Raw genomic sequence first — 16,697 nt, forward strand, 5'->3', positions numbered from 1 at the left:
GCCTAGCGGAGCGCTTTAAATCATATTCAGGATGATTCTGTAGCTCAGAAACATCCAGGAAACAGACCACATTCTTGACAAGCATCACACTCTTGTCACAACTCACTGACTCTGAGGAATGTTACTGTTTTTATAAATGGTTCATCCAGGCCACATCTGAAGATAAAATATTTGATATAATAGGTTGCCTTCAGGCCCAGGCCTCCGTAGCAAAAGAGATCTGTTATCTCATTGCCTGCTTAAATAAAGGTCAATAAATAAAACATAAAAAACTTCTGTAAACCTTATTAAAAAGTGGAGCGTACAAGTCAAGAAATGATTGATTTCAGATGCCTAATTACAATTAGACAGGACGAGCAAGTTTTTGGGTGTGCTGTACAATGGAAGTAAAGTATTATTAAAATATTTGCCTAACATCATAAACATGTCTGACCCATTGAAATCCATTTTTTTCTCTCCACACAAGTCAAACAGAACACACCCACAGGGCACATCAAATGCCTCTCATGCCTCGGTTCTGTTTGCCGCCTGGTGCAGACGCACAGAGGGGAGAGCTCAGTTTTAAGTTGCTAAACCCGGTCCCTGGTTCTGRTACTGGGATGTTCCATTGTGGAAAATCACTCAGCACTGCCTGTGTTTTCATTCTCTTTCTGGCCTTGTGGATGCTGCGCTTGTGTTTCTATGGAATCCACCCACTCGCTGCATGGAGCCAGCTTGGCAGACTGGAAAGCAGCTGAAGTTTCTGCAACGTGGCTCCGACCGACTGTTTATCAGACCAGATCTTTGACACGAACAGAGCAGGAAGTTTAGCCCTCGAGGGAGCCTATGGCTCTGAGAAAGATGAAACAGAGTGGAGGAAAGGAAATGTGCAAGAAGGAAATATCTATCTCTGCTTTTAGCTAATGTAAGACTTATGTTTACAATACTGAATAAATATGACTCCAGGTTTATTCTTGTTTTGCTAGGACCAAACTTATTTTTTATTGCCTGCTTATAAATGAAGCAAGACGCGCATCAGCAAGAACACACGCATCAGTCCTGGACTGAGGTGTTTTATRAATGAGTCTTATAACTCGGTCAGTTTTACAGGTATAAGACTAAAATGTAGTTGTAAGAGTCACTCAGAACACATGCTCTAAACGTGAAACTATCAAAATTTTATAAAATTGTTCATAATGTTATTTTAAACAAAATGGCTATAACTCTGTCATTTCCCAACATTAGATGATGTGAGTGAAAAACTCTGGCATGTAAGAGATTTTTTTTAAATAGAACTATAATCTTTGAGGACTGATGACTTGTATAGCAAAAGTGGATTTATAAAAAAAATTAGAACCCTACCTTTGTCGTTGTTATCTGGATGATTAGATGGATTTTTTTTGTTTTGTTTTGTTTTGTTTTTAATTTTTGGCCCTTTTAGAATAACTATGAGCAGTAATAATATTTAATATATGTCAGTTTGGTTATGAAACAAATCTGAATTTCTGTATTTGTGCACAGAACGTGTATAAATACAGACACACACAATATTTACCCACTTCTGTTTCTGACCATGAGCACTCACTGATCCCAAAGAAAGTTCTTCTGTTGAAAGTTAAAGAACCCGTGGTACAGACTCAAATTCTAATCCCCAGAAATATCGATCTGTGTTCAGATCAAAGGAAATTGTCAGCTCAGGATTTTTTTTTCCTTTATAAGCCTTGTTTTCTTTTAATATTTTAAACAAAAAGATGCTGATTTCAGCAACAATTGTCATGGAGCTGCAACTGAGAATATTTGACCTATKCCTAGTTGGTATGTAAATATTTGMAATGGTTAACATGTCATTTGATACTAAAAAAAAACAATCTGCTGGCTATAGAAMATGTTCTGTTGGCTGTAGTTTTTGTTGGAAACTTTGCAGCAGCTACCCTTGCATCCCGTTTCAGACTAGTTTCACATCCCTCGAGACTAATGGAGGAACTCCGAGGGAGAGCAGAGACCGCTTCGCAGCATGGGACACAAACTGCTCCCTCCCTCTTCCTGTTGCACTTTAGCTGAGACCGTGGCTTTTCACACACTGCTTTACTACGCCCAGGTGTGATGCAGATGAGCAGAGGCACAGTGATGGTTTGAGTAAACTCCTTCTGGGCTTCTGATTTGACAGATATTTTTATTGTGTGATGTATTCTTGTACATGTAATTTGTAAGCCTTTCAGTTTGTGGTACTATGAGGACATTTACTCTAWAAAACACATTTAACCATAAATAAATAAATTWAAAAAAMCCTTTTTTRTTATTTTCRTGTCTTTATATATAGTTGACATTGCAGTTTTAGATTTTAAACGTTTAAGGTATGCTATTTTTTCTAGAGTTCTTGTAACATCTGATCTCTATGCAGAGTTAAAAAGCATTTATTTTTAGACGCACCAGTTGAATCACCATCACTGCACATATTTTATATATTTGTTGTGTCTGTGTGCAGCTTCTGACTCAGTGCTTCTTCCTGAGGGAGGGAAAAGGAAACGAGTGAGGCTGACGTCACTCACTGTTCGAGTTTCCTCATGCTTGTTTTGTATCACGTGGCTTTAAGTCTGATCATTTCTTCTTAATGCGTTGGCACATCAGAGTTCTGCTACTTCCTGTTCTCTAATGCAGGCTTATTTTAAGTAGTCATTTTTAAAATTTCTTAAACAGGCCATGATCATTGGTTGGATAAGTGTCGACTGTGTGATAGGTTATTTTAAGTTTAAATATTTTATCATTTAAATTCATATGGTGGCCTTTTATACACAGTAGGTCCAGATGGTCAGGATATTGTACCTAAAGCTAGTTTCATGGGTTCACTGTAAAATAGGGAATAAAAAAGATACTTCTATAGTATTTTCATTGCTTCAGGATGTACTCACAGGTGGGACACACTTTTTTGTTCAAGCAAAATGAACACATTTAATCAACAATACCTCACTTCTACTGAAGGGGCTATTTTCCAGGGTTAGATTACACAAAATTATTTTACTTTCTCCTAGGTAAGAATTCTTAAATATTATATTGCATAWATTTATGGTTCCGATCCTGTTTGTAGTGTTTATGGACAGGATCTAAAGGCGTGGTTGTGGAGAGGAGGGTGTCTGGTTTGGGAACCACAAGGTCTCATCTCTGCTGTACGCAGATGATGTGGTTCTGTTGGTGTCTTCGGACAAGGACCTTCATTGTGCACTGGGGTGGTGTGAAGCCGCTGGGATGAGAGTCAGTTCCTCTAAGTCTGAGGCCATGGTTCTCGACCAGAAAAGGGTGGAGTGCCCCYTCCGRGTCAGGGGAGAGTCTCTGCCACAAGTGGAGGAGTTTAAGTATCTGGGGGTCTTGTTCACAAGTGCTGGTAGGATGGATGGATGGATTGGGGCCTCGTCCTCAGTAATGAGGGTGTTGCTTCGGTCSGTCATGGTGAAGAAAGAGCTGAGTTGAAAGGCAAAAGTCTGGATTTACTGGTCTGTTTACTTTCCAACCCACCTTTGATCATGAGGCGTGTATCAGGACTGAAAGAACGAGATCCTGGATACAAGCGACCAAAAGGATCTTCCTTCGTAAGGTGATTGAGCTCAGCCTTAGTGAGCTTGAAGTAGAGCCGCTGCTCCTGCCTCCTGACCGCCTCCCTTTAGAGGTGTTCGGGCACGTTTCACTGGTAGGAGGCCCCGGGGAAGCCCTAAGGCTCTCTGGAGGGATTATGTATCCTCTCTGGTCTGCGAACACCTCGGGGACCCCAGGACGAGCTGGAAAGTGTCACTGGGGAGAGGGAGGTCTGGGTTTCTCTGCTGGACCTGTTGCCTCCATGACCCGACTACAGATGAGCAGAAGAAAAGGGAGGTGAAGATATTTATGGTTTCTAGACAGTAAGGCTTGTTCACTTTCGTTTGGGAGTACAATGAGTATTAAAGAAAAACAAAACAAAAACAAACTCCATATTAACATTTTGTGCAGGTAAAATGTTGTGAACTCGGATCGAGAGTGCTGAAAAAACTATTATTTTTTATCTAAAYCAGTGCTTTCCAACCTTTTTTAACCAGAAACTCCTGTATTTCATCAACAGAAGAGCAGAACTTGTTTTTGTCCCTTTTTTTCAGTCTGACAAGTACAGGGTTCCTACCGATCCTTAAAAAGCATCAAAAGGCATTGATTTCACCAACCCAAAAATAAGGCCTTAATTAGCCTTAAAAAGTCATAAATCAATCTTGCACAGGTCTTAAAAATGTTGTAAGTAGAATGATTATTTGTCTCAAACATTAAAATAAACTGTAACTTTTTTCAGTAATTTACAAAATGCTTTTCACAGCTAGTTTTGTGTAAACATTTGGGTAAAATTGTTGCTGATTTTTTTCCCATTTGTGTTTTTTGTGCAGTTGGTCTTTAAATTTCATTTTAAGTAGCACTAAAGAGGTCTTAAGTCTTAAATTTAACTTGCCTTAAGCTTTAGAAAGTGAATTGTTCAATATTTCWTTGGTTCTCTGCTCTGATTCTATTAAGAATGTGACACATAAAGCTGCACACACAGCCACCAGACCTTTAAATATAACAAGCAGCTCTACAAACCTGGGCTCCAGTTTGTGTCCGAAGTTTGGTTCAGGATTCTACGTCTGCATGTTGGTCTCATTTAAATAATGTTTGCAAGAAATGGCGTTTAGCATCAGACTTTTTTTAAAACTTCCTTGGACTGTGTCTACATCTCAGTCTTGTTATGTAGTCTGCAACCTGTGGTGGTCTCGTTCATCAGTCAGTGAGCTTTAAAGCACAAAGTGCATGTTAAATCATGGCAGCAGGGTGTGAAACTGTGTGAAGCTAAAACAACAACAACAATCTGTCCTGAACTGTTTGCAGTAAAGTTTTAAAGGAGGCAGTTTCTTGCCTCTAGGGGTGCGGTCAGATCAAGTTCCTCCGTTAACCACTCGCCACAAACTGAACCCTGTTTAATTCCAGCCCAGAGTGCAGTTCGCTCTCAGCCCACACGCTCTACATCCTTGGCATGTTGTGGGATCAAAATGAGACCAGTATGAGAGAACATAAAGTCTGACTGCCAACCAGTCCACAAATGATCCACCCTCTTATTACAGCGTGTTTCTGAGACACAGATGGGCTTTGTCAGTGTTTGCAGCCGCTGCTTCTACCCACACAACCCAGTTAATTTGGTAATAAGGCAATTAGGATTGTTTGTATCTCTGATTTCCCTAAATGTAAAAACTAAAAACATGAGTCAGAGGTAGAAAAACACAAGTTTTACTGATGCTGCACATTCTGATTTATAAATTCAGTAGAAAGTTAGTCATCCTTTAAATCCTGGTTACATCAGAGATGCTGTTTGGTTCAGGAGAAAACTGTGATTAAGTCTTTGTGAGCACTCTTTTTAAAATCGTCCTCCTTCAGGTGACGTTCTGTTTCACATGATGCCGTTCTTCCTCCTGGTCTTTTCTCCCTTCCTTGTTTTCTGATCATCACATGTGGAAACACTGCGAGGTCAAGAACAAAACCTGCCCATGGCAGAGAATTTATCACTCTCTTCCTCTTTTGTATGAAAGAAAGTGGAAGGCAACAACACACACACACACGTACGCACGCACACACACACACATGCACAGTCTGTCTGCCTGCAGTTCTTCCTCATTCTGTCTGCTGTGTGGACTCAGACGGCCGTCTCTCCTGTTTCTGTATTTTCACCTTCTTCTCCAGAGCAGCAACAAACATTTCCAGCAGTCGTGCTGCAGAGCGCTCAAGAAGGAGACAGAGTCCCAGAAACGTGAGTGAACGGCAACTCTGTCTTTCTGATCTGCTCAAGAAACCCTCTTCCTGTGTGCAGCTCTCTGGCTTGTGGTGACATATTTTGAGTAATTGCTCTATAATCTTTTTAGACAATCAGTAACGTTTGTTTAGGATTTTGCCCGCTGTGTTGTTTTGTAGTAGAAAAGACAAGGATGTTAATGACGTGTGTTTCTACTAAAAATGAGACGTGACAGAGGGCAGATAAATATTTCGGCTTGGTTTCTTATATTTTTCTGACCTACGCTTGTTTTCCATAAAGGAAATGAGGGCTGGGTCAAACTTTGCACAACTTTTACTTACTGAAGGTTTTACAACAGTGGCTTACCAAAGGGAGCTCTGTTTAGATGTATGTTATAATTACTTTTAATGATATGTTTTATTATGTTATTTAAATGATGCTGCTAACCATAGTGCCATGCAAAGGTTTTAGGTAGGCATGGGAAAAATAATACCTTCATAAATATGAATCCTGTTCATTTTATAATTAAACATCCAACCTGATGAACAGAAAAGAAATCCAAACCAAGTCAGTATTTAGCTTCAAAACAACACAGGTTCTTCTTAGTTTTCTTGCACAATTTTTAGGAACTTGGCAGATAAGTTGTTCCCGACATCTTGGAGAACTTTGATGGAAATTTTGGCTCAAATATTTGTCTAATCTTGGACACGCTGTGATGTTAAAATTCAGGTATTTGTGCAGGTCATGCAATCACTTCCACTTCTTTAAGCTAGAGATGGCTCTTAATGATATTATATGTTTATTTTGCTGTTAATGCAGCGTAATTTTGAGGTCAGTCAAATGATTATTGGTGATATTCTGAGATTTCTCAGCCCTTTGGACAACATTACTCCTGACCAAATCTCTAAATCTATTTGCAGAAATGCAAACTGCCCGCTGGTTGTTTTTCTTTCGGCTGCTGCCTTCAGGAATCACCACATCAAGTGAACTCACATGAAAGATTTGGCAGCTGTTTTATGTTAGACACTCTTCATGATGTGACCAGGACTCAAACCTTCAGCTCCAGGATCATGAGACCACTGAACCACCAGAATCTTGCAAACTACCTTCTGTTGCAGCCAAACTTTTCAAACTGTAATCTTAGTCCAGCTCACATGCTGTTAATTTTCTGCTCTGTACTTCTTTTTTAAATTTATTTTTATTTTTTTTCATTGGTGTAACACTTGGCCATGTTTTATGATAAAGGTGTTTTTTTATTTTTACTTTTTCTGTGCTTCTCCCATGAATATAAATTATAATCAATCTTAGATGAACTATTGAGGGGCTTTGTCACAAAAACACAGTTTTGTCTGGTTTTATTTATTTGAGTTTGACAATAGGTGATGTATCTTTCAGGTCCTGTATTAGGTGTCTTTAATTTTTCTATTTGCTTGGACGTTTATTCTCATGAATTTGTTTGACAGGGACACAAACAGAACAAGTCTGTAACTGATGCATTGTACCGAGACAGGGTTCCYGCRGATCCTTAAAAAGTCTTAAAGGCATTGAATTCACCAATCTAAAAATAAGATCTTAATTARCCTTAAATGTCTTAAATCAATCTTTCAGAGGTCTAAAATGTTAACACACTGGAAAATAATTTAATAATAATAATTTAACTTGCCCTAAGCTAAGAATAGCCACAGCTCACAACTACAGTCCCCCGCAGGGCCTGAATGCATTAAAATGCATACAATATATAATTTTACAGATAAACCTTTAGTTTGCACTTTAAATATTTTTTTGTAATAAAGCAGAGCTATTGAAGTGTTCTAGGAAAAAGCATCCAGTCATATATGACTAAGGCCTTTCATGTATACTTTTGCCTGATTAAACCACAACAGGAAGGCAGCATGTTTTGCAGTGTTTGTTTGTCAGGACTGCAATTTCCTCCATTTAATCTAACTTATGTGTTCAATGGAAAAAGCATCAACAGGATTTTATATATACATATAGTGCACTAAGTGATGGGTCTATACATGTTATTGCTGCATATAGTGTGCATTGCCCCCTGCAGGGCCCCTGCTCTTGAATTCAAAGTTATTTGTTATAATGCTAAACTTTACTTCCTGTGATTTGCGTTGGTGATAAGCTGTGCTGACCAAGATGCATGTTGTTTGCAATTAGTGTGCACACGCAAATGACTGTGTTTTAACAGTTGAACAGTAGTGGGTGTGTGGATARTGACTCTTGCTTTGTCATTCCTGTTTTTGTTTGGCAGTGTCGTAGGTGGTTACCGCAGGTTTATTCAGGTCAACACATCTGATGTTCTGTCCTGGACCACTAACACAGTGGATATAATGAAAAAGGCCATTTTTTACTCCCCGATGGTACTCAGGAGAAATAATGTGGAGGAAAAAGCTCCTGGCAAACATTTATCGTGCTGCCATCGAGGTTGTTCATTGACAGGGGTTCCCAAACTTAATTAGCTTCTGGCCGAGGACCCCCCTTACAAACTCACCAACAACGCTATGAAATACGTAAATAAACATCAACTCTTAAAATGTTTTTTTACACTTTTATTCTCGATTCAATAATGTTTGTTTAGCAGAATTTTATTAACTAACATGTTTTTCAGCACTGTATTATATTCCAACTGAAAAACTCAACTTTTCAACAAACTGTGATTAAAAACAGCAAAAGAGATCAAACCTCTTAAATAATATTTAAATATATTCTTATAAGTTTATATTTTTAAACCATGGGTTCAAAACAAATTATTTTAAAATTTTAAATATTTTTTCTTATTTCTCATCCAGCTTTCTGAGGGCCCCCTGGCGGCCCCAACTTTGAAAAACACGACATCATAGCTAGGGATGCGTATCGATAAGATTTTATCGATACTACAAGTCTTATCATGTTTATTGACCTACCATTTTAACAGTCTTCTTATCAATGCTTTTCTACAGGGATAAAACCCAAAACAAACTATGAATAATCAATGCTTCTATTGGAGAACAACAGAGAACAGGGATTTTCAAACTGTGGGGCGTATTTTTTATTTAATCACCTTACATCACAACAGTGCCTTTTCTTCTTTCCTTTGGGCAATGTGGCTGAAAAATGATATATAAGCGTTGCATATCAGTGGATATTGATAATTATTGATCAGTTTTTTTGTTTTACTTATTTGAAATAAGGACCAGGAGACAAAAGGCTGATGATGATGTGACTTTTTCTCTGTCCACAGTTTCCTCTCGAGCTGTTGCCTCATTTTCTCCTTTCACTCCGCATGGTTCTTTTTTATTTTGAAGCAGTTATGAGGCACGGTGGTGAAACAGGAAACTGCTGCACATTACTCGACAGGTTGTTGCTAGTAAATCGGCCAGACGATTTATCGGCACAGTTTTCTTTAATTTCGGGAGATTAGAGGTCGGTCGATACTTGGAAAAGATCGGCTTCTTATCTTCCTCCACAAAGACTTGAAAATCAGCCACTGTCCCCTTTAGCTCTGCTGTGAGCACATCCTATCAGTTAAAACTAGTTTGTATTGTTTCAAGGGTATTGCTCAATGTATTTCAATAAAATAAGACTGGAACAATGAATGTGTATTGTGAACTTATAACACCTGTCAGTGTCAGCTATTTAAAAAAAATCAGCACCTGCCAAAGTTGGAATCTGCAGGACTTTTTAAAGATCTGTAATCAGCCAGAAAACTGCAATCAGTGCAGCCCTACTCGAATGTGATTGTAGTCTTAATAGATCAAACTTTTAGTATCTGGTTTGTTACATTATTTACTTATCAGTTAAAAAAGGCACAGTTCCTTGCAGTTCAGATAGAATTTTTTTTATCCAGCCTGCCAGTTGTTCTTGACTTGTGGTGCCTTCTCCTCATCGCTGCAGAAGTCTGAACATGTGAAAAACTATTTTTCAGACTTTGTCCCATATTTAGCATCAGCATGCAGTTACCTATTTTTGGAAGCAATGTAATTAAAATAGATGACTACTCATAACGTGTTGCACAACCGCAAATTATGTTCGGATTTTCTAACATTGTCTAAAGTTAGATTTTTACAATTCATGTTGAAAACACAGTCTTCATTGTGAATGTGTGTTTTTGTTAGATTGTGCAGCGTGTACTGCAGTAAACATGTGTCATCTGTGTGAGCGGTCTTGTTCTTGATTATGGTACAGCCCTGCAGTCTGTCTCAAAAAGATATTCAGGTTTCACATCTAGGTCACTTGAAAGAAAAAAAAGGGACGTGATTCTGGCTCCTGAGCCGTATCTCTGCAGTGCAATATGGTGAAGTCATATTCATAGAATGCAGCGCCGCAGCGGCCAAAGAAGGTTAAATCAAAGTTATCAGAAGGTTGACATTTTCAGGCTTATTTGTTAACTCTTTTTTTATTTGTTTAAGTTACCTTGAAATTTTTGGAAAAGGAGTAAAAGAGTGTAAAATAACCCGAAGAGGAACATTCTCAGTTTAATTTCTCTTCAATTATTTTATTTTATTTTATTTTATTTTGTTTTGACACCAGAGCAGGTTGACTGGCAGGTGGTGGTCTGAACCAGTGTTGTGTAAACCGATCGGGGAGGATTCCTGGGCTGAGCAGGAGATAGTCACAGGATATCTCCCTGAGAGGGCTTGGATGTCACGTTGGGCTGCAAGAGAAACACATGCTCTGTTTCATGTACCAAAAAAAACATCTTAATCAAAATGTGCTGCAGTGTTATATTCTTGTTGCATTGATAGATTAGTTCCTATATTCAATATCCTATTTAAGGGTTTAAAATGAGATTGTTTTGGATTAAATTGTTCTTCTGTCTGGATTAAATAAACCATGTCCTCATTAACCACCTACTGTCTTTCAGAGGCAAAGGGGATCAGATTGCCAAAACCCCGATCAATAACCTCTCCTGGCCCCTGGGCCCCACAAAGCTCTTTATCAGAAGACACTTGTGGTTAAGTGCACTCCAGCCTCCTTCTGTTTCCTTTAGCTGCTTTTTGTCCAGATGAGTGCTTTTCCCTGTGGACATAAAATACAGGCTTTTAATGCTCACACTCACCACATCCTGTTTGAGTTGGGGGAAAATTAGCCCATCATTGTGCTGCATTTGTGACAAATATGGCCGTAGCCTTCGCATTTCCTCAACCACCATGCRGTGAACAGGTCAGTGACTTGAGGTTGAGCTAATTAAAAATGTAATTTTTGTTCTCGCTGCTCGGACATGTCTTCTCACAGTCACTCCTTATTTGTGCGTCACTGTAGTTTTTCTCACAAACCTGATAGCAAACTCTCTCTTTCGTATTTGATTTTGTTGTTGGTGTATTTGTGGTGCTCCGGAAGCCAGGTGTTAATTTTTAAACTTGCAAAGATAATTTATCTCTTACATATGTTGTTTTTGATTATTGACTAAAGTATTTGAGTCATGCAGCTATTTTATTTTCAAGGATGGCATTAGAGGCATCAGCTTTTGTCTGCAACCTTTCTATGCCTATTAGGGTGATGTTGTTTACATAAATGCCCAGCCAGCTGTCTGCATATGTTGGATGTTGCTTATCATTTTATCACTCCCGTTTATAAAAAAAAAATGTAAACCACTCACACATCAATCATCTCCTCTTTTGCTCCATCTTYCTAGAATTCGCTGCAGCGARAACTGAAACTATCCAGTTTGATCCCAGTGAGACATTTTAAAACACGTTTTCAAAGAAAATGGAGAAATGTCATTTTAAGCTTGCTCTAGATTTAAGATTAGTTTGTTTGATTTTGCTCTCTGTTAAATGTCAACATAATGTTTGATCGTTGTGTAATTGATGTTTGTGTGCAGGTCTCTCTTGTAAATGAGACTACCTGTCTAAATAAAAGTGTAGGAGCCATTTATCCTTTCTGGTGTTTATTGCCACCAGGGGGCGTAATTTAATTTTGAGTTCTGAGTGTCTGATGGGAGGATGGGTTATTTAAGGTCAACCATGATTCTGTTCAGGTGTGGTTAATAGGTAGAGGCAAACAGTTTTCTACTGTGCTTGGTTTTGGATGTATGTCGAATTTATGTGGATCTTAATGGAAACAGTAAGACAATGGACACTGTACTGAAAATAAATGACTTTATTTTATGTCAAACGGAAGATCGGCATGCTGAATCTTAATTGAGCGCACGTAAAACCATGCCTTTCAAGAACAACCRCCAGTAGCCTAAAATATAGGATTTTAGCCGCTACAAAAAGTAAATAAATAACACAAAGATGTGCATTCTCCTGGTTTTAAAAAGCCAGACTACTACAGCCTCACTTTTCTTGTCTTCAGAGGAGTTTGATTTGGTTTTTCATTGAAAATCATGTGTTTGGATTTTACCAGTGCTGCCTCTGGCAAACTGTATCTCAGATCCCAACAGCTGGAAGTGCTTTCATTTAAATATAAATGAACCATTTAACAAGTGGTTGTTTCATTCAACACATTTCACTTTTTTCTTTCAGGTGTTGCCATGCTTAAACCGGGCACCACTAAGCCAGGGCTGCCCAAGTCTGGACTTCAGGAGCGGGTCAGGCATACGTCACTGGCTTTCCCTCCCTCTGCCTCCACAGTGATGAAGACCTCCAGATCCTCCAACACGTTGGCCTCAGACCAGCGGCTCAGTAAGGTATACCAACATTTATTATAATATATGTATCATTAAGCTTTAAACATGAAACAAATTTGATCCTTATGAAACAACGTGCTCGTAGCTAAAAAGAGCCAGCAGTGATGACGCCCTGACGAAGCCCACGCCGGGAGCTGCTGCCTCTGGCTCCAGGATGAAGAAGACGGTCACTACTGGAGCTATTTCAGATCTAGCAGAGGCCCGCCCTCGCAGCCTTTCAGGTAGGACGCCGTGGTTGTTGACGTGAGCATGTTCAGCCAGTAGATGGCGACAGTGAACCAGAAATAACGCTCAGCTTTAAACATACAGAACAGAGACGTCATAAATAATTATCAAAAGTTTGTTAAAAAAACAGAAACCTGAAACGCATCAAACACTTTTATCACACACAGATGCTTCCAAAGCAACATTTAAAATAAAGGTATAAAGTAACTTAATGCAAAACATGTCTGATCTTTTTTTTTTATAATCCAGCAGTTTATATTTATAATTAAGATTTACCATTCCCTGAAAGGCTGCCTGTTGCCCGCCTTCTTTGTTAWGTTGTTAAGATTATTTCCTGTAAGTTTCAGTAAAGTTGGTCAAGTGATTCATGACATGTTTTTTTAATAGAGTTGACTCATTTTTAGTGTCACAGTTTAAAACACTGGAGTTCAGCATTACAAAATTGTCAAGAAGGTAAAAAAAAAAACGTACAACAGTTTGGTGGTCGTGTGTGTGTCTGTGTTTACACACTGATTTGCAGCATGCTTCAGGAGGAAAGTAAGTCTCATTTGTTTTATGTTTAGTTGTCAAGGAATTATAGGTTAGATATGAAAAGCTTGTCTGTTTCTTTTTTAAGTAATATAAAAACCAGAAAGCATCAGTATCAATACAGTGTTTTAAGTTTAATACACACTATGCATCAAACAATACAGATAAAAAAATATTTTATTAATTTATCTGAAGATGCTTTGTGTTGAAGGATCAGTGGATCTGTGTTCGACTACGCCCCCTTGGCTGCATTGTCGAGTGCAGATCCACTGAGGAACTTGCTGTTTCAGCAACTTTTAATTTAAAAACTGTACTTTTGAGGTTAAACAAATGTTCTGAATTAATTTAAATAAATTACAAGTTAAGAAGGGTATGGACATTTCTCTTTWYTGTATCGAAAAAATATCGAACCGTAAATAATAAGTAGTAACAACATGATTAGCTGACACTAGGACACATACGTATGATAAATCTGGCAATAGATAATAGTATGAACTTCAGTGGTTCAGAGTGGATCCCTCCGTGGGGCAGATATCTGTTTAGGGCGGCTGAGCCCCTCTTCCTTTAGATGCTGTGGTGTTTTAATTCCTTAAAGGATGACGACGCAAAGATAATTGAATTCTGCATGACAAAAAACTTTGGAGAAACTGAGCCRAGCTAGTCTTTGGTTTCTTTTAGACAAAAATAACTCATAATCAGTTTTCACTGATCAACCAAGGTTTGGTTTTCACACCAAAGAAAAAGACAATATTCCTACTTTAATACACTAACATGTACAGTTTTTACCTGAAATTGATTTGCTTAAAAACTCTTGATCTTGAAAGTTGAAGCAAGAAAAGACCCATAGATATATTTTGTCTCATTAGCTTTGAATTGAATATAAATGACTTATTTTCTTATGCACGTTATCATTCAGATATTTGCTGTATTATTAACCTCAGGAACCATTGCAGAACTGTTCTGGGAAAACTAATGTTTTTTGTGATRTCCCTCGGGCCAACAGCTCTATCTGCACCTGGTTCAGGACACCGAACGCATCATTGCACTTCCAGACACATGAAGTCGGACAGTAAATGAATATAATGAGCACATTAAAAAACAGGCTAATCAAAGTGTAAAAAATCAGATCTGACACCAGAAAGAGTGGCAGTGGTTAACCATTGTGCAGTCATTCATGATGTTTTAAAACCAAAATAAGGAGCCTGACGTCAAAGCTCTTAAACACTCAATGGATTGACAYGATCTGAATCCAGAATTGGGTGGTGCTCTGTGCTGTTTTTGCTCTTACTGAATGTTTGAGAGAGGAAATCTGTCTTCAGAAATTATAAAAAATAAAAATGTGTTTGCACTGTAGCATTCTGCGATGACAAATGTTGACCCTGGCGTTGTGATTGTTTTGTTTTAAGCTGCCTTTGTTGACTTTGTCTTTGTTGTCCTAGTTTGTGAAATCACACTGTTAAGAAATGAGCACGGCTGTGTTGGCTCTGAAACACTCATATGTTCTGATAACGAGTCACTTCTCACAGTCTGTCCTRGTTTTTTCTGATTAAACTGTTTGTTTTTGCCGCTCTCTAAGAAAACATTGAGTCAGTATGAAACATGAGTCTTCAAGTGACCAATTATTGACTTTAAAAGCACAATCAATTCTTTTTACAGCTGTCAAACGTTGTTATAGGATCAGTCTTTTCTTGAACAAATACTGCATTTAACAATCAGAGTTAATAAGCATTGTTCTGTCCAAACCCCACCCTTCTACACAACCCTAACCCAGCCAGATAAAATGAGTAAATAATAATAAAATCAAGGGATTAAGCACTATTATCAGGGTCTAGACTTGTAAAATAAGAAAATATTGTCATATGGTATAACATTTCTGAGTTGAGCTTTTTTAATACATGATCTTTTCTAATTGAACATATCTTTAAACCATTGCCCATGAACAGGTGGCAGTGAATCACTGTTATATTTTTTAAACATTAACATTATGACTGTTCTCAGAAGATTTAGTTTAATTATGTTTTTGTGAAAATGATCAAAGGGGATGTTATTATGATGTTCTTTGCGCTGATCTGGGGTAGCATATTTGATTATTTTGACTAAGTTTTTTTATCGTTAGTCTTCTTTATTACCGTTTAAAATAAAATATTTATTTAGTGTATATATATTTACATTTAATTGAAGAGAAAAGTGTTAAGTAGTTTTAAGCTGTGTGGGTTTTTCTACAGAAAAAGAAAGCCGAAGAGGTGAAATGTGTTTGTGCTGGTTGAACACACACACACACACACACACACACACACACACACACACATACACACACACACACACACAGTTTGAGATAAAATGCTCCACTGACTGCCCCCACTCTGCTCTCACAGCAGGCGCCATTAATGAGTCAAAACTGTTATTTTTGCTAATGGAGGGTTGTTTCGATTCCATTTGCTACGTCACTCTGCCGTCCTGTCRGACAACGGGTTAAACCCCCAGCCTCACATTGATGACTTATTTAAAAGGTTTTATCAATAATTGAGTGAAGCTTTCACTCAGGGAGGAGTCCCTGTGGAGATTGCAAGGAGAGGGGACTAGAAGGAATCCAAGTTCCTCGTTCTTAAAAAAGAAAAAACGTGTGGGGATGACTGCAGGTCAGAACTGGATAAAAGTGCTCTTGATTGATGCGAGCTTTGATCAATCAGTGCTTTCACTCTGATTATTGATGATTGTCTGAGCTGCTTTATTGGTCACTTAGATCTATTGAAACAGCTGAAAGAAATAATTATTATTTATTGCACGAGTAGTCATAGTTCAGATTGTTTTGCTTTAGTGAGTAGCAAATCTAGAGATAATTAATTAAAAGCTAACATTCCCTGGAGGACTGCCCTGCCATTTTATGATGAAAAATGATGGCGTTAAAGCCATTTTGTTCAAAACAAAGTTCAGACCTTTTTCAACAACAGTCGATTTAAATCAAATGAAAACAGTAGGTGACGTTCTGCMCTTCTACACGAGCTTATTCTTTTCCAAAGTTATATTGTTGACTCAGTCTAACTTAACAGAAACACAAACATTTTTTCTCTGAATATTTTACTACATTTAACTGAGAATATTACATTTATCATCAGCACTAGTAAAAGATGCTTTGTTGCCTTCTGCACAATTCACCCTCCTTGCTAAATAAACATGTCTTGTTCTCTATCACTTCCAGCGAACCTGCAGTTAGCTTATACTGTCTGCCTCTTGTGTTCACAGAAACAACAGAAAGCTGACTTTTTTGTTCCTCTTAGCTAAAACTCAGTACAAGTTTACTGTTGAAAGGAAGATGGCTGCCTGTTTTTATCTGCAGAAAAAATGTCTACATTTTATATTTAGCACAAAAAGTAGGGAAATTTGTGTTTGGTTGATTTATTTCTTTGTTGAAACAATTGGCCTCATGCAAGAACATGTTCGTATTCTTATCCTAAATTTCTCTTACTTTTTTTCGTATGAAGGGTTCGTACGAACATGTCACGTCAGATTCAACAAACTCTTCTATCTTCAGGAAACGTGTGTAAATGAGCTGCGTAAATTCCACCTGTTCGTATC

The 16,697-nt window shown here is 38.0% G+C and overlaps 1 protein-coding gene across 2 annotated transcripts in view; it reads left to right on the forward strand.

Annotated features, from left to right (window-relative positions):
• specc1 (sperm antigen with calponin homology and coiled-coil domains 1) overlaps positions 1 to 16,697 on the forward strand; it is a 59,868-nt gene that overhangs the window by 5,323 nt on the left and 37,848 nt on the right. For both annotated transcript variants that reach the window (XM_014019615.1, XM_014019616.1), the window contains exons 2-3: positions 12,205 to 12,368; positions 12,454 to 12,589. In XM_014019615.1, coding sequence (XP_013875069.1) covers positions 12,205 to 12,368; positions 12,454 to 12,589 — 300 coding nt within the window. The remainder of the gene's footprint in view (positions 1 to 12,204; positions 12,369 to 12,453; positions 12,590 to 16,697) is intronic.

Source organism: Austrofundulus limnaeus, unplaced genomic scaffold (assembly GCF_001266775.1).
Source record: "Austrofundulus limnaeus strain Quisiro unplaced genomic scaffold, Austrofundulus_limnaeus-1.0 Scaffold225, whole genome shotgun sequence".
NCBI classification, from domain to species: Eukaryota; Metazoa; Chordata; class Actinopteri; order Cyprinodontiformes; family Rivulidae; genus Austrofundulus; species Austrofundulus limnaeus.